The following is an 18,975-nucleotide window of genomic DNA, read 5'->3' as shown; positions in this document are numbered from 1 at the left end:
CCGACACGGCAAAATCAAGCCGACCGCGACGGACGCGGTCGGTCCTCGATTTGCCGTCTTGAGCTTTAGTCTTTAGTTAGCCTGTCAGCCGACTTGCGCCGTTGCTGTTATGGACATTTATGCTCGGCGCCGTTTCAGAAATATGTTTCAGAAATACATTTCAGAAATAGTACACGATTTTGTTGTCGTGATTATTATTAGCATTACCACGCTCAAATTTACACGTATTGCTTGCGACTAGCCTTTAGCCTGCTCTCCCCCTCGGAATATCGTGCGTGGCAATATAAGCACCGAGGCTACCAAAATAAAGTGTTTAGTCTTATGTGGATGCGCGTGCGTCAAATCAATAGCGAACAAACGGTTCCGTTTGGTTGCCAGAGCTTCCAAGCTGTTAAATCTCACCTTCCAAACGCAAAAGTTGACAATCATCGCACGACTTGATTTGGGTGCGAGCATCTGAACCCCCGTGTGACACACACACAAACATGCTCACACGCGATGAAAGTTTTTGCCATGTTTTCCGTCAAGAACCCCCCCCCCAAAAAAAAAGCTTCTGATCAATGTTTGGGTTCGGCCCAATAATAGCGCAAGCTATACATTTTGTTCTTGGACTCCTTGGAAGGCCATTAAGCAACAGTGTTGCGCAACATAGTTCTTCCAAACCGTTTATGTACCAAAAGACGGCGGGCTAATACATGACAACGGATCAGGATGAGCAGGAGAACATTTGGCTGTGATTCTCAAATGAGCATCAGAGGTGAAGATCACAAGGCTATAAAATGAAAGTAAAATTTCACTTTGGTTTTTGCAATTTGATTGATTTCCTGTTACCCGGACTGGAAATTTAGTTTGCACAGTTTGATATCTGTGAGTTGCCATTTTTTTGGGGCATTTTTGTTTTCACATTATCAACCAGAAGACACGGATAATACATAGGATCACCGTGACCGAAGATCTAATTGAATATAGTCACAATCCTACAATTGACCACATCTAAGAATAATGCGCAAACACACACACGCACACACACGCACAAACTGTATTAAATCTCCAGCATCACATTACGACTCGTATGGATTATTAGCATGCAGCTCGATAAGCATATTTTGATTTTTTTCACTTTCTCTCGCCCGCGCACGCTGGCGTTACTTTACAACCTCGTAAATAACAACTTTGCTTTGCGTTGCAGATTCAAAGCTGCAACTTTTCTTCTTTTTGCTCCAAAATCACTTGTAATGCAGATATACGAGCGCGCAAAGGAAAAGTTTGACTGTAGAAGTTGGAATGTAGTGTTGCGTTGGAATGCGTTCTACGTCACTATCAATTCAGTCAAAATTGGCGTAACTGAATATTTTGAGAATAAAATACTCGTTTCACATTTTTGAAACAAAAATAAATTCCTGGTCATTATTTTAAATGTAATTTTACAAATATATTGAACAAGCCATATTTTAAGACTTGAAATGAAAAAGGAATACAAATACCGTTTCTTTCCATGTATAATGCGCAAAATTTAACTAATTTATTGTCCTAAAATCTATTGCGCATTATACATGGGTACAAAAAAATAAATAATAATAATTCTTTTTTTTTTTTTTTTTTTAAATCCGGATATGATACGGAGGCCGCCATTACAGATGCGCTTTCTTCTCTGCTGTTCACTTCAAACACGCTCCATACGAACACAACGCTCTCGTATGCTGTCACAATGTACCCTACACAAATCCGAAACATTTCTTCGCTATTGAGTATGCTAGCGCATGCGCAGTGATACTGACCGGCAGAATAACATCCGGATGTTCCCAAAGATGATCTTTTTTCTGAAATAATTTTACTTTCACGGACTTAAGTAGGAGTCAAAATTTGGGTGCGTATTATACATGGGTACAGGCTTTTTTCCAGCATCAACATGCCATTTTTAGGATGCGTATTATACATGGAAAAAAACGGTATGTTAAAAATGTCTAAGAGGTTATCTTATTAATTCATTTACATTTCAATAAATACAATAGAATGGTTTGTAATCCTTCATTTTAGTGATTTAGTTCTTTTAGTGTTTTTTTGTTTATTTATTGCAGTTTATTCATTTTTATTTATTGCAGCATCCATCTTCTATTTGTCGTCTTTGTAAAGCTCTTTTATTTCGTGCGCCCGCTAATCTTGTCAGCGTATCGAAATACTCGTCTGCCGGCTGTGTTGAAAAGCTGCGATTGCTTGTAAAAGGTCTCCTAATGCAGAATTGCAGCTTTTTATGAGCACGCCGTCATCAGACTTTGATGAGGCCCGCCCGCCTGCGGACGTGCGAGCTTATGCTTTTCTTTTCTTTTTTTTGCTGCAGTTGGGAAGCGCCTTCTTCAGCAGGGCCACTTTCAAAGTACACGTGAGCTCGGTAGGCGCCTGACCCTGTAAAATAAGTAAAATAATCATAACATTATGTTTGAATTTTCTTTTAAATCACCTTTTATTAAACATGGCCAAACTTTCTAGTTTCAAGAAAAGGCCTATCACAATCAATTCTTAATAGAATTGATGACTATTTAATTCCTGCAGAATTGCTTCACTTCTCTCAGTTATTTGTTTCATAAACAGGCTAGCTGTAGGCTATCTGCATATGTAGCATAATATACATTTGCAAGCCAGTCAATTAACTGCTAAGCTACTTGCTTTAAGCAAAACAATCTTTTCTTGTCTACATTGGCCCGACTCCATGCCACTTGTGATTATTTCATGCTCTTAAATTGTTGATGTGCGCCGCTGCGGCTTGCGAAGCGGGAGCATCCGCGTTGGACCTATACGGCGTTCACACCGCGCAGGGATTTGGACAGCGCGGTGGCGCGGCTCCGCCCTGGTTCCCTTGGTTGGATCCCGTTCGTCCATTAGCGCCATCTGTGCCGTCCCCGTGCCGTCTGCGAGGGCCCCGCCGCCCGTGCCAAAACTATTGGCATTTCTCTGGAACAAGCACAGGGACGGTGCCCAGAGCGCTTAGCTGCCAATGATGTGCACTTACTCGGGCACAAAAAAGAGAGAGAGAGTCAGGCATCAACTCCAGGGAAGCAGATGGGCACCAAACATCTGCATCCGCTACAAAATGGCGCCAAGCGTCTTCTGGCTTCATGAGATGATGCTGATTCGTTGAATTTGACACTTCGCCAGACCTCGAAACCAAGCTGGCTAATCAGAGCCTAGTGTATGAACTGTTAGCACGTTAGCAATTTTTATTGGGAAAAAAAATAGCCAACAGCTCGACAAGTAGTAAACTCCACCAAATGCACTTATTGTACCGTGGAGCTAGTACGTTAGCTAGCCATTGCTAGCATAATTTTCACAATTTTCAAAAATTGTTTTGCTTATTTAGTAGCAGCCAGCTGCTAAGTATTTATCCTTGCTTTTATTTGTCACAATGCTATCTTGTTAGTACATGTACGTATATAAACAGTATGTCTCGCAAGATGTCAGACTGTGTCTTATCGAGTAACCAAATCTCATGTTGCTCAGTGAAAGGGGCTTTGGGAGCTAAATGTTCAAAATCTCTTGGGATGGGGCTTGGGTAGGAGCGTTGTAAACTTCCCAACATGCCTTAACTGGCTGCTTCAAACCAAAATGGCTGACTACCGTTTTTTTCCGTGTATAGTGCGCAATATTTTACTAATTTATTGTCCTAAAATCTGGGGTGCGTATTATACATGGGTACAAAGAAAAAAAAAAAAAATTTTTTTTTTTTTAATTTTTTTTTTTTTTTTTTTTTTTAAATGTCATGGTACAACAAAACCAACAACAGGACTGACCGACAAAGTCATGGAACAAAAAGACAGGGTGACATTACCAAAGACAGGAACAGAATGACAGTAACACATGCAATGATCCAACGGTGAGCGAGGGGCAGACAGGACTTAAATACAAAACACGTTACATCGATTGAGGTGACACAGGAAGAGCGGGGTGACACGAACAGAAACTATGGCAACCTAGACACATAGCAAAACTGGGGACGAGACATGACAAATCTCCCCCGAAATAAAACTCACCTTTCTTCTTGTTTGTTGTCAATCGCGCATCGCATTCAGCCATCCTGCCCAACACACTTAGTAAAATTCATAATTGACGACACATCGTTTGATGCGATGGTGCAATCCTCGATGGTGTGTTATTGTCAAATATTGTTTGTTTTTTAATCTCCATCGCGGACCGGACGTCATACGGAGGCCGCCATTACAGATGCGCAGAATGGTTGCGCAAGACACGTCAGCTATATAAAGAGCGAGAGTTCAGTTCTCCACCTATTAGTTTCAATTCACAGTTTAATTAGCAGTTTCAATCAGCAAATAACAAAATGCGTATTACAGGTAATATTTTATTTCACAACACTTTGCCTTGTTCCTTTCGTCTCTGCTGTTCATTTCAAACACGCTCCATACGACCGCAATGCTCTTGTATCAGACGCTCGCTCGATCACCTGCGAGTTTGCCGTCTGTCACAATGTACCCTACACAAATCCGAAACATTTGTTGCGGCTCCGAGTCACGACGAGGGGCAAGTTTTGGTTTCCAAGGTTGTTTTTATTCCTCTTCAACGTCTCTCCCATACTCTCTTCCCCTGCGCACGGAGCGCGGTGGTGCGTTTAGGGGCAGTCGGAGAAATCAACGCCAACAAAAAAAATGACATCCAGCCTAGTTAAGACCATACCAAAGACTTTAAAAATGGGACCCATTGCCTCCCTGCGTGTGTGACGATCTTTGGGACTTAAAAAAAAAAAAAAAAAAAAAAATTAAATTTTTTTTTTTAAAAAATTCATAAAAATTGGGTGCGTATTATACATGGGTACAAGCTTTTTTCCAGCATCAGCATGCCATTGTTAGGGGTGCGTACTATACATGGGGGCGCACTATACACGGAAAAAAACGGTACTTCATCTTCTCTTGCAATTCAAAAATTAAACAAGTGAGCGATTGATTGGTGCAGACGCTGAAGTTCAGAGATGCTTTTTCCAGACTGCTCTGCATATGCTGCTGCCGTTTGCTAACTTTTTAGCGCAAGCTGTCGCCACTGATCCCAGGTCAGCCGACGACTGCTCCGATGGCCACATTCCGCTCCGTCAGCTTCCCCCGTTTGGAGTGTTTGATACTCCCGCACTGCATCACAGGCCGACGGTTTAATACCCTCCCGTAAATTGGATGCCTGCATCAGCGCTGTCTGTTTGTGGATGCATCTGCTTAGCGTGAGGCTGACTAAAAAATGACTGACACAAGGTCTCCTTGGCCATTTTAGCATTTTTATCAACTCTAGTTAGAAATAGGACTCGATGACGACAAAACATTAATGCACCTCCGTGGCTTTTTTTAAGGCAAGTGTGTTGGCGTTCTTACCGATACCGCATGTTCTCCTTCGAGTTCCCAGTCAAACTTTTATGTATCTGAAAGTCAATCAACTACTCATGCTTAATCCTTTTGCTTCTACTTCTCAGCTTGCTATAGGCTAGCATGTCAACTGTTAGCCTACTAGCAATTCTCAACTCATGATTTGGTCTGCTTTAGCACTTTTACCGACGCTTGTTATATAGCTTAAGGATAGTAAAAAATTGTTTCTTGTATTTTACGTAACCGATACCATGCACATGGGGCGATGACAGTCTTTCAAAAGAAGAAAGGTCCGAGCGCTCTGTGATCAAGGCGCGTTTGGCCGAGGCTCAGGTGGCTGCCATTTCCGAGCGGGCCAGATGGCAGCGCTGTGTGGGCAGCGTGTGCATGTGTGCGCATGAGGGGCCAGCGTCAAGATGGCCAGCAGTCTTGCGGACTAGGGAAGATTGCTCACACACACACGCTGTTCTTTGCGTCTGCGGTCTTACTGCCTTCAAATTCCACTTTGAACGACCGGAAAGCACCCTAAATTGGCCGCTCAAAAACAAAATGGCTGACTTCCATTCATGGGAGTTTTTGGTGGGTCTCCTCGTGAAGGCTTAGGGTCAACCAAATGCTATGTTGCTAAACCAAGGTGGCTAAACATGACCTTGTGGTTGAGTTAGATTGCCTTTCGAAGAACCTCTGGAAATGTCTGCTTGGAACAGTTTGAATATTAGTGTTGGCAGTAAACATGATGGCTAATACTGCAAAAAGAAATGTTTGCATAACGAAAAGCATGTTTGGACAGAACGTTGCGGTTGGGCTTGCTAAATCCCAGATTAGCGACGCTGAAAAGTATCCGCCGTTGTTGGCAGGCGTCTTATGACCGCAAAACCAACATCTTGCCACCGGATTACACCTCGACTTTTTCCACGCCGCAGATGGATGATTGTTCCTCGATGATTCCTTCACACTTTGTTTTGCAATGTCTTTGGTGGAAATAAAGCATCCAGCAGTTCGTTTAACAAGCCAAGAAGAAGAAGGGAGAAAAAAAAATAAGGCATTTGGATGGCGTCTAAATCGCCGTCAAGCTGTCTGCGCAGCACACAACACATGGCCGGCTCATTTACATTTGTACTTTTTCTTTGATTTGTAAAGCAGGCGGGATTTGTCCATTATTTACAAAGCCCTGCGAGGAAAGTCACTAAGTAACTCAGCAAAGAATTGGACGCAAATGTGGCATCAATCAAGGTGATCGAAAGACCGGCTAATACAAATTGAAGTTTGTTTAATTGAAAAGTTTGGCTCATTTTAAAATTAATCACTACAACAATTTAATTTAAAAAAAATGAATGCACTAATTTCAATCAATAATCCAAATTTTTAAAATAGTTTAAAAATCTTTTGGAAGACTGATGAGTGTATACAAATCATGTCTAAAAGTGACAGTTAAAATATAAATCTTGAACATGAGATGTATTCTTCTCACGCCTCCTTTTTATTCCCAGTTTGTGTTTTCAGACACTTTTTTCTTTTATTTGATAAAAGCAACAAACCAAAAATGAAATATTTCTCAGTTAATTATTGTATTTTGACAATTACCCCCCTCTCAGTTTTTCGTTTTCATCTTTTTAGAGTAGTTAAGGTGCTTTGTTTTTTTTCCCCAGAGGTCTTTGATTGAGCATGTGCGAAAAAGGAGGAAAAATATTATACAGTATATCGACCCCTCTAAGCCCACGGTAAACAAATCCCATTTTGTACAAACTAATAAACTCAACATTTGACAACGTATATCAAAGATGCTCCTCATAAAATTCTACTGCCATTGCAGAAAAAGAGGATTTCTTCAGCAAAAACCCGGCGCAGCTGAAATGCTTCCTTTTTGTGTTCTTTCAAATGTGTCAAACTAAAGTGTGCCTCGCCATCTAGTGGGTGACAGTGGAATTACACCCCACCTAAAAGGGGTGTGATACACAATAATGGCGCCAAATAGCTCACTACTGCTGACTTGGAACCCATGATGGAGGCTAGGGGGGAATTTCTGTGCTATGTTGAGGAGGACCATAGGAAAAAAAAAATCAAATAAATGAATTTGCATTTAGTTCCTCTTTACGTAATGTAACAAAGAATTTGTACTTGATTACTTTGCGCTCCGGGAACTGCTTTCACGTTAGCGACATTGAATGTTTACGCTGTGAACACGATGGCGTAGACTTAATGTTTTCAACACGCTTGCTTGCAGTTTGTGTGTGTGTGTGTGTGTGTGTGTGTGCGTGTGCGTGTGCGTGCGTGTGTGTGCTTGCTGACACTGTTGAGAGATTCGCAGTGTGAGAGCTCCCTCTTGGTGTCGGCTAGACTACTGTTGGCAACCACACATACACGCACACACACACTCTTTGACATGCTGAAATGAAGACATGAATATTTTTTTCGTCATATATTGGTAGATTGTAGAAATGTGTTCGAAATTATTTGTTGAAATTTCAATTGTTTTTTATTTAAGAAATTGAACTTTACTTTAAAATGTATTGACCAAAAAAAATTATATTTGAAATGAATGAATTATTTATTTTTGATATTTTGCGCTTTTTATATCAGACTGACTATTTGGTAAAATATATTGTCATCATTTCTTAATAATTTGATTACCCTTTTTATAGAACACATTATCTTAACTTCTTTTCATGCAGATTTACATTCATTTATAATTTGAATTGTCTTTGTATTTCGTAATCATATCTATATCGTTTTTTGCCTATATTTTTGACAATTTCCATGTTTTCACATCATCAATATCTAGACATGATATTTTATTTGTGTTTTTATTTTATTTTACAATGATATTTAAACATTTTTACTATATTAGAATTTGGTTTTCCTCATTCACATTTAATCATAACATTGAAATATTAATTTTTGATTTGCTCTCGTTATGTCAACTACTAAATATATTTTATTTGGTTGTGTTGCCTTCAGGGTCGCTGCGTAAATTTCAGCCGCATTCGACGTTAGATGACGCCGCCGATGACGACGGGACGCTCACCGCCCATGGACCAGAGAAGAATTTCACACTTTTTTCAATATTTATATTTGCTTTGACATTGTTCCCACCGCTTTAATTCTTATTTTTATTATTATCCCACAATTTGGGATCCCAAATGCATCGCGAGCATATTGAAGGATGAAAAGAAGAGTTTGTCAGAGCAATTTTGGCAGGGGGGGCGGGGCCTCCTGACAATCCTGGCCGTCTTCCTCTCGGCGACGTCTCGTCACCGTGAAACTCTCCCGTCCGCATCCTGCCGTCCCTCCCTCTCACGTGTGATGGGTGGACGACAGGAAGGACAAGACGGAGGCCCCCGAGGTTTTCGGACTCGGGCGAGACTTCGCCCTTTCTGATACACCTTAAGTCGTCAGGGAATTAATAGAGCGTAGCCCCCACCCCCCACGGCCCGTCATACCCATCTAATTGTTAGTCTTTCTTCTGTCCACCGTCCAAAAATATTTTGCCTTCATTTCAAAGCAAATGCGAATGCACTCGGTACCGATTTTTGCCTTGAAATATTTTCACCACCAAATATGAAATATTGACTGTTTTGTATTCGCTTTGGCACACTTGAAGTTAGCTTAAACATCATTTAATTGTCAATCAAATGAGCACGCGCTGTTATACTAGGACGTCATGATCAAGCATTTCATTTTGTTATGGAGTTTTGTCATATTTTTATATTAGAAAAATATTTTTGAAATAAATATATATGATTATTTATTTCCTCTGAATTTGATTTGTACAAAATCAAAATTTATTCAGGAAAAAATCTCAATCATTTTAGGATATTTTTAGGAGTGTTTACGTTTGACTCTTTATACAGACAAGACGTTTGGTCTCTCGGTTTGTCGCCAGAAAATTATTAGAGCATATTTTGGCCGCGGGGCTCGGCCTGCCTGTGCGAAGGGAGTGAGAGCCCGGGCGGGGCGATGGACGGACGGATGGTTGGTTGGTTGGTTGGGGTTTTGAAGGATTGATGCCTTGAATTTGCTTGACACGTGCTAGTGCTCAGCAAGGCATGAACTTCTTTTTTTTTTTTGGGGAGGACAACAAAGAACGGAAATGTTCATTAAAATAATTAGACGCCCGCGAAGTGACCCACTGCCGAAAAACGGGGGCAGGGAAAAAAAAGAAAAGAAAATTTGAACAGTACAACAAATTTTATGAAATAAGCATATTAGATTTGCAATTATTAACAAAATATTTTGACTTTTTTTTTTTTTATTAGAAAATTGAACTTGTTTTGGTTAATTTATGAATATTTATTGTTTATTTGTTGGCGAAGAAGTTTTTCTTTTTAGTTCAAAATGTCACATTGGTTTTTCAAATTTGAAAAAAAAAGCTTTGGGACGTTCATATCCACCTGAATGTGCCAGTTACCTCCATTCAGCCTTTGCCGATTCTCCCCATGAATGATAACGGACCATAAAAACCAGCAAAAAAAGCCAACCCAAAAGCGAACCACGCCTCGTTGTCGAGCGCGTCTGCACCCCAAACGCAAAGCCAAAGTAACAGATGCGACGGACGGATAAGTATTGTTCATTTCCAGAAATGATGTAGCCTATTTTTTGCGTAGCGTGCCCACGCCCCGATCCCAAAGGGAGGGGAGGAGGGTGCCTATGTGGCCGCTGCGGGCGGCTCCATTTTTCTTCTTGGCCATGTGAAGAAAAAGGCCGGAACGACGCCGTCACTTTGCGATCGGGCCGCGCGGGGATTGGAGTGGAAGAGCTGACAAGGCCGCCGCCCCTTTGACGGCGAGCGCTACGGACAATGACCGGTGGCGGCTGGCCGACCGCCTTAGCGCATGACATCAAAAATAAGTTCAAGCGTCGTCAACGCCGACAAAGCCATCCAATTATTATTCCTTTGTTTGCCACTCGTCGAGACGCTGCCGACCCACGATGGCCTCTAACGTGACATTTTGTCCATTGTTGCAGTTTTAGCTACAAATGTTCCTTTCTACTCGGGACAAAATATATTCTGACATAAAATGTACGCCATCTTTTTAAGATTGTACAATTTTGATTCAAGACTTATTCTGAGCAGTTTTTGAAGATTCGATTTTTTTGACGACATTTCTCATTTTCCTAGAATTCAACCAGTAGCAGTAACAACATAGCCCACTGAAATCCCTGTTGAAAATCAATTTGCTGAATTTGAATTCTTGCCAGTTGTTATTGGGGTTATAATTGGTTCCAAGATGAAAAAAAAGTACAGTTTTTCAAATTTAAGGCCAAAATATCTTGATCCTTCTGCATCGTATAAGAAGCTTTGTGACAGTTGCGTCACATTTGATGAAGATGCTTTTATTTATTTCTATATCGTATTTTTTATTTTATTTTTTTATACTTTTTTCCAAGACAGCCGCCACTAATGCACCTTCATGTCTTCAGAGTGCTTGTTTTGACGAGATTCTTCCATAAACTTTGTCGCTCAAGATTTAACCTTAACGCCACTGGTGAAAGCGCCGGGTTATATTTTTTGCAATGCACCAGAGGGATCTGTGAGCTTCAAAAATGAATTCTTTCGCGACTCATCGAGGAAATCCCAAATCACACTTCTACGCGTGACTTCTTCTACAACCAACCCTTCGTCAGTTTTCTCCAAAAATGTTAAAAATTAGTTACCGCAATACAAATATGTTCCAGTCATAAATTGTCGCTACATATAATTCTTCTTCACAGTGCATTTTTCACACAATGTTTTCACTTTTCTTTACTAAAGTCAAGTGTTATATTTCAAATACATATTGAGTGTAAAGCGAGCCGTGTGTGCGCGCACACACGCGTGTCGTTGTTTTGTGTTCATATTTACTCGCATGTGCTGGTGGTGAACACGCTAAAGGGGATCTTTAATTGGGCCCATGAAGATTTATGCGGCCCGACGGGGAGCGCCATAATACACTGCTGCTTGTGTGTGTGTTTGGACAGAGTGGACAATGTGCAACCTCTCCCTCTGTCCAGTCACCGGAGGCTTCATGCATGCACACACACACACACACACACACACATACACACACGCATACAATCCCTCCAAGGTCTTCATTGCCTCAGAAATCAGGTCTCGTGTTTAGAAAAAAATATGCCCACGCGCACCTTCTGCTTTGTCTGCATTTGTGTGCAGTGTGTGTGTGTGTGCGTGTGTGTGTGGGGTTGATTTTGTGATATTTTGGAAAATGAAGGGAGGGCTTTCAAACTGGGGTTAAGATTTCAGACTAATGTTCAAAAACCGTTTTACGTTTTTTGAGCCTGGGTTACGATTTCAGGTCTCATGTCTGTGTTTCTTTTTGTTTATTTTTAAAGAGGATTATGGTTTCAAATTAGCGAAAGACAGGGACGATTGTTTAGATGGTAGAATTTGGTTGGAGTGTGCCGGTGTTTACCCGCCTGGAAGCGCAGCGGCGCTTGAGGGCGGCGGCGGCGGCGCGAGGGACTTTGCCGGCATCTATTTTCAAGGCGACGCAGGCGGCGCGGCAGCTAACAGCTAGCCGCTAAATCCGCCGCTGAGCCGGTGCCACAAGGTTGTGTTTTGACAGCGCGTCGCTCCGCTTCCTCTTGCCCGCCTGAGCCGTCTGGCTTGCCGGGTTGCCCTCGTTTGCACAGGTGCCGGCGGGAAAACCAAACTTGGCGGACTTGCGCCAAGGCAGAGGGCCCACGCCGTCTTCCAGCTCGTTAAGAGTTGAGACGCAAGCGGTGCAGGAAAATATCCTCATCGATGTTTGTCTTTAATTACTCCTTTGTCATCCATCGTCCAGCTAATCCGTAGTCGATGAAACGGCCAAGGCTAGCTCCAGGTGCTTATTATCTGCAAAATAATCACACACCCTAGCTTGTTTGCTCAACTCAAGACCTATCCACCATCTGAACTGTGCTTGTATTATAGCGGTTCAAATCATTTGGTTAGCTTGGTATCCAAAGTCCTTTCAACCTTTTACTACTAAAGTGAGATATACTTACTATCCACGGTCAGTGAGGATCTCTCCTGGTCCACCAACACCGCATCACTGGCAAAGAAAGCCCAGCGCCGGCTGTACTTCCTGCGGAAACTCAGGCGAGCGAGCGCTCCTCCGGCCGTCATGACTGCATTTTACCGCGGCACCATTGAGAGCGTCCTCTCCAACTGTATTGCCGTTTGGGGTGGCGGCTGCACTGACTACAACTTGAAGGCCCTGCAGCGCATAGTGAACACGGCTGGTAAGATTGCTGGTGCTTCGCTCCCCTCCTTGAAGGACATTTACACCTCCCATCTCACCCGCAAGGCGACCACGATTGTGAGTGATGTGAGTCACCCCGCTCACTCTTTGTTCGAGCTTCTGCCCTCTGGGAAGAGGTACAGAAGCCTGCGCTCCCGCACCACCAGACTCTCAAACAGCTTCGTACTCCAGGCTGTTAGGATCCTGAACTCGCTCCCCCGTTCTGCGTAGCGTCTTGTACTTTTACTGTCTGTACTGTCTGTATGCACACTGGCTCTTATTTGTTGTGTTATCTGTTTATTTATTATTTATTTATTATTACTCTTATTATTTATTGTTTGTGCCTTTTTGTTTATGATGTTTTTTACTTTTGCGCTATGCTTGCTGGCTCCGTTTTGCTCCTCTCATTTATTGTGTTATCTGTTTATTTATTATTTATTCATCACTCTTACCATTGATTGTTTGAATTTCTGCCTTCTTGTTTTTATATTGTGTCGCGTACTTGTATGTCTATCGTGTTAGGTGTCTCGTCACCGTGGGATAGAGAAAAACGTAATTTCGGTCTCTTTGTGTGTTGTGACATGTGGAGAGATTGACAATAAAGCTGACTTTGACTTTTGACTTTAGTAAACTAGCTAGGCTAGGCTAGCTGTCTTTCTGTGTTGGAATAAATGAAGTTTTTAATCCATCTTTCAATATACCTCTTTATCGTCTCTCCATCCAAGTCCAGTTAAGTCTTTGCCAGCTAAGCCAGCGAGGCTAGCTCCAGTTGCCGTTTATCTGTAAAGTCTTCTAACGCAAGGCTTACTTTGTATTCACGGGGCAAACTGTCCTCGTATAAGCTGTTCAAAATAATTTTGTTAGCTTGATATCCAAAATGCTTTCAACGACTTACGTGCGCTAGCTAGGTTAGGCTAGTTATGTGTGTGCTGTGTTGGAATTCATGAAGTATCTGTCAATCTCTCTGCCCATCTCTGTCAAACTTTCTAGTATCAGTTTGTCTGTCATCCATTCATCGAACGTTGATTTATCCTTGGTGCACAGCCACATGCTAACGTAAAGGCCCTCAATGCGTTTGGAGCCAAATGTCAGCAAGATCACCTGTCGTGGTGGCCATGTTTTCTAGGCCGTGTGAATGCTCATGCTAAAGCTACAACGTCATGTTGCCTGTCCGTCAGCTCCCGGCGGGCCTCGTTTGCGCTTCTGCCGCCCATCTGAACCCGAGCTGAACCGAGCAGGCAGCTTATGGAAGGGCCTGTGAGCCAATCGCACGGCGGGGAACACTGGCAGTAGGCGGTAGTCCGCAGTCACCTTGCCGGAAGCTCTCTGCATGGCGCTTTAATGAAGGCGGAGGGGGAGAGAGCGTGTCCGGAGGTGTTGTTGATGAGGAGTATGATGATGTCACGTCGGGCTGGCGCGAGAGGCAGCAGATCGCTTCTGACTCGGTCAGCAGATGTTTGGAAATGGCGCTAATGTGAGCACGCTGCCGCCTCGACGGGCGGCGGGGGAAACTGATTGTGAGCAGAACTGAAATACAAACAAGATTATTTTTAGCCCCTTGTCGCTGGCCAATGAAAAGCAAATCATGTGGACGTTTATACAGTAAAGCAGCACGTTTTAACCACCGGCCTTTTTGAAAATTCAAACCCTGAAGAAATTTGAGACGTATGTTTAGCAGGAATAGATCCACAAAAATGTCTCAAGAAGTGATTCCTAAAAAAAGGGCGTACAACCATTTGGGTCGTGTTGTACTGTTAAAAAGGGCAACACGGGTGAAAGGTGGTGACCCATGTCACCCTCCGATTGACCGGCCAGGCTTCCGATGGTGCCAAGCTAAAATGTTCGCCTCTGACTGGATTATCCGATCGCTAGATGTTAGCCCCGCGTGCTAGCATGTGGATTAATCCTAAAAATAAAAGGACATCAACATGTTTGTCACCTTGGACAAGGAAAGGGAACAAAGAGTCACCAGGCAAAACATGTTTGCGGTGGGAAAGGTGTGAACCGCCACAAGTTGGATTGCTAAATGAAAGGACTTAAAAGATTAACATGTATTAATGATGGCAACATTTTTAAAAAATGATTCTAATCATGTTTGACCTTGAGTAAAATGTAAACAAAACACTACTCGCCTCAGAATTATTTTCCAATAACCTTAAAAATTTACATTTCTTTAAAATATATATCAAATACAATCTTGGATCATTCTTTTGGAGGTTACAAGCCACCGTTGGAACAATTAAATATTAATTACTATACAAAGTATTTCTTTCAAATAAATGTTTACATCCATCATAACTATTATTTGGTATTTTTATACAAACTGAATGAATGATTACAATTTTAAACTATTCTCAGTCATTTTTACACATTTTGTCCTTGCACCATCAGTAAATAAACATGACCACCGTTAAGAAAGCTCAAACGTGACTTCAAAAACCTCCTGTACCGCTAAAACAGTTTTTGTGATGGCCCAGGCACAGATCGATCTTGGCTCTGTATTTTTGCCTTTTGTCGTATTGACTGACCGGCATTATAATAGTGATACGGAAACAAAGGATGACTTTGTCATAGTCATGTTTTCATAACTTTCAGCTGAGAGACGTGACATTGTATCTTAGTGACGTGAATGAACAATGTGGTTTGGCAACAGGCCTGAGTGATGTAGCAATGTAACTTAGCGACATAGCTTTGTGACATTGCAACATAGCTAAGTGATGCAGTTAAGTTTAGCCTCGTACGTAGGGGACAAAATCAAAGGTTCCATCATGAGCCTTAGCGTCATAGCTTAGCGATGGAACTTAGCGACACAGCATCGTTGTGACATAGCTTAGCTGGCTAGCTGGGTGATGTAGCTTAGCAACGCGTCTGACTGACGTTGCGACATTGCTAGATTCGCAATGTAGTGACACATGAGCGGGTGAGTGCGATTCCAACCCCGCCATTTCTTCCCCAAAGTCACCCGACTTACTTTTCCACATGTAATGTCTTTCATAATCACTCCTTTTCCTGCTTTTATGTATTATGCCTTCAATAATTGCTGCGTCTGCTGGTCATTTTTAATTGAGTGGGGCCTTTTAATGAGCCCGCACGTCTTTAAGGCGTTCCATAATCGTTTTCATTTTGCCCAATGTCGCCGATCAATCTTAACGCACGACTCACTTTTTTGTCATCTTAGCAAAGTACGTTTGACATTGTTAAATCATTTTGACTTTTTAGTATTATTGTGGTAGTTGGTCAGACTTTGCATGAATGTGGCCGTAAATATATATATATATATATATATATATGGTCTAAATCCTGCCATGTCTTTGTTGCAAGAATCATATTTGATGTTTGCGTCGTAATTGAGATGATGTTGATGATCTTGTTTGTCGGCCAAAGGAGATTCCGCCACCGCGCAGGATTAGCGGGAAGTTTGGTGGCTTAGCAGGAAAAAAAGCTTGAGGAAGGAACAAAAACATTAAAATCAGTCATGTTAAAATTGGATTGAAACAAGAGGATCGCGTTTGTTTCTTTGTTTGACAAGGACCTGAGTTAATAATGTCACGTGGAGATCACAAACAACTTGTAAACAGTTCAGATGGATGGAACAACAATCTGGAGGGGCACAAAATAGTTTGACTTTTAAACAATAGATCAAAAGAAATGATCGTAATGGTTCTTTTGATATTGATATTGACATGACTTACTATTTCAAGAGTGTCATATTTTCATGACGTAAAATTATTTTGTTCTTATGAGACCAAAGATGTAAGAGACTTTTGACATAATCCCTTTATTTTTTGTAATTACTCTAAAGCTATTTAATAAGAAAAAAAAACCTTTTCCCTCAATTCAGCAGTCATGCCCCGTACTTGCCAAATGAAGAGACATGATTCAAGTGTTCAATGTTAATAATAGCCCGCAGTCAACAATAAACTTGTTTCATAATGACAACCTCAAGCAGCTCGAAGCGAGTCATTTGGTTGCGAAAATGTTTGCGCTGACACGCTTTGGGCTAAAACAAGTCTCCCTTAAAAGACATCATTAAAAATACGCATACTTTTTTTTCAGCATGCCTCAAGGAGACAAGCTTCTGTCCATCAAAATCGAAAAAAAAAAAGACTCATTCTGTAATTATGAGCAGTCAGCAGATGATTAGATTGACACTGTACCTGATCATCAAGCGGCGTGACAACAATGAAGAAAAAGTGACGGTTGATGGTTGCAGACTATTGAAAAGACTTTTTTAAACAGTGCAAAATATCCAAAGTCAAATGTAAAAATGCTTGCCAAACATGCCTGGCGTAAAAAAAAATTAAAACTTTGGATGAAAACGACGACTCTGGAGTTGATCTCAAGTGTCGTCACGTTCGCTCATAAATATTCACCTGATGCTCCCAGTCGGACAAACTTTGGAATGGCGGCTACAGTTGCACGCATCATTTTGGAGGAGGGCGACGTACCAGGGGCGAAATTACAACACGATTTTATCGCAGAACATAGTGTGGATCAACCCAAACGTTGGCCGACATGTTGAGGCCCCAAAGTCAGCGGGAAGAAAGCCGTTTTCGTCGAAAGGTAAGCTTTATTTTGCGATAGCTCTCTCACTCAGGTGAGGTCCTGTATGCTAACCAAGCTAACCTTGTGTTGCTAACGTAATGAAAATTAATCAACAAACATAGTGTGGAATAACTTAAACGTTGGCTGATAGGCAGAAACCTTAAAGTCAGCTGAAAGAAAGCAGTTTTAGTCGATGGGTAAACTTTATTGTGTGATTAGCGCTCACTCATGTGAGGTCCTGCAAGCTAACCTCGTGTTGCTAACTTTTATGAAAATGTGGAAGTCGCCACTTGTTTATTATGCTATCAATATTATTAGATAACAAAGCAAGCAAAAACAAAAGCACATGCCAAAATATTACAAATCTGTGGAAGTTTATAAGATTTAAAGAATGCTCAAATAAATGAGCAGTCACATTTTGTACTGCAATTTTCAGTAGATTAAATGAAAACGTGTAAAATAGTTTGCGATGTTTCACTGCCGTCTTGAATCTCTTGCAGTTGGATTTAGCGTTTGGAATGCTTTGGCACGCACGCGTGTACCACAGCGTCCATTTTTTATGCCAACCCATGAAAAATGAACATTTCCTTTCGGCGTGAGGAAGATGCGTCGAGACGCCCTCGTCTTCCTCACTTCATCGTCATGGCGGCGGCCCTGATCTTCGCCCCGCCGTGGGGCGCCGCCGTTGACATTGAGAGCGTGCGACAAGGGCCGCGCCCGGGCTGGACGGCGCCCCCTGCAAGATGAACTCTCATTTGCGCAGCAGCTGTGCCGAGCTGAGAGCATCAAATATTGAGGGAAACAGCTGCCCGCCATCCGCCGCCGCCGCCGCCATTAACACCCCTTTCTCCCCCTCCACCGCTATGCTTTGCTCCTGCCACAAAAAAAACACACCGCTGTTTCTCACTGCGCGGCTTTTGAAAACCCCGCCGGCATCTTGGCTCCGCAGCTTCCGTGCAGTGCGTCAACACAAGTGCACAAACTGCTTAAAATAATGGCAAACGTGGACCTTGGCGATCAGAAACATTTGATTGAAATCAGGGATTTCCCGTTTCTGTACAGACCGACTGGTACCAGTCCGTGGGTCACTTGGTACCGGGCCGCCAAGCCGGACAGAAAAAAAAAAAAAATTGACGATCAATTAATTCAGGCCAAGACACTCGTCCCGGTCACGTGACATGTTTCCCCAGTCGAGCTCGCAAAGCTAGCAAAAATGAGTATAAATTTATTTTGGAAAATATTAAAAAAAATTGGCAATTCTCTCCCAATTACATCCATCGGTTCAGGTCAAGACGCTCATCTCGATCACGATCCTACGAAGCAAGCAAATATGAGCAAGAAACAGATGTTTGGAAAAAAGCCCAATGAGGAGACGGAAGAAGAAGAGGCTACGACTTCTAAGAAAAGTAAAGCTGCATTTAAAAGAACATTTATGGAGTCCTAATTAAAATGTGGATTTATCGCCACAGGTGACTCTGACGCGCCAAGCCCACTCTGCATAATATGTGGCGACGGTAGAGATGCACCGATCCGACTTTTTCAGTTCCGATACCGATGCCGCGGCTTTGCGTATCGGTCGATACCCGATACCGATCCGATATTATGGTTGATTTTTTTTTTTTTAAACGTTTATTTCGAACATTAAAGAAATACAAGAAAAAATAAAAATACAGAAAAATGATAACTCCATAATACAATAGAATATAAAAGAAAAAAGATATTGCATCATAATTTTCCTTTATCGTAAAATCATATTTGTTCAAAAAGGGAGTAGAAGGAAGCCTAAGCTTATCTGACTCTACCCCATGTAACTACATGTTTCTATTTAATTCTGTCAAGAATTTGTCCATAGTCAA

At 41.9% G+C, this 18,975-nt stretch overlaps 1 protein-coding gene and 1 long non-coding RNA gene across 3 annotated transcripts in view; both read left to right on the top strand.

The window, feature by feature from the left end:
- antxr2a (ANTXR cell adhesion molecule 2a) overlaps window positions 1–9,102 on the top strand; it is a 35,760-nt gene extending 26,658 nt beyond the window's left edge. The window contains exon 17 of the mRNA XM_061279171.1: window positions 8,313–9,102. Within this exon, the coding sequence (XP_061135155.1) occupies window positions 8,313–8,348 (36 nt within the window). The 3' untranslated portion in view covers window positions 8,349–9,102. The remainder of the gene's footprint in view (window positions 1–8,312) is intronic.
- A 3,931-nt stretch (window positions 9,103–13,033) lies between these two features.
- LOC133154518 (uncharacterized) lies at window positions 13,034–18,726 on the top strand. Of its 2 annotated transcripts, none has more exons than XR_009714480.1 (3): window positions 13,034–17,137; window positions 18,406–18,525; window positions 18,589–18,726. It is a non-coding gene; the product is annotated as an uncharacterized LOC133154518 (long non-coding RNA). The 2 variants fall into 2 exon arrangements; XR_009714481.1 differs by having other exon boundaries at window positions 17,620–18,525.
- Window positions 18,727–18,975: the final 249 nt, after the last annotated feature.

The sequence above is a fragment of the Syngnathus typhle genome, linkage group LG5 (assembly GCF_033458585.1).
Source record: "Syngnathus typhle isolate RoL2023-S1 ecotype Sweden linkage group LG5, RoL_Styp_1.0, whole genome shotgun sequence".
Lineage (NCBI taxonomy): Eukaryota > Metazoa > Chordata > Actinopteri > Syngnathiformes > Syngnathidae > Syngnathus > Syngnathus typhle.
Note: the sequence above shows the minus strand (reverse complement) of the source record. Positions and strands in the feature narration are given on the sequence as shown.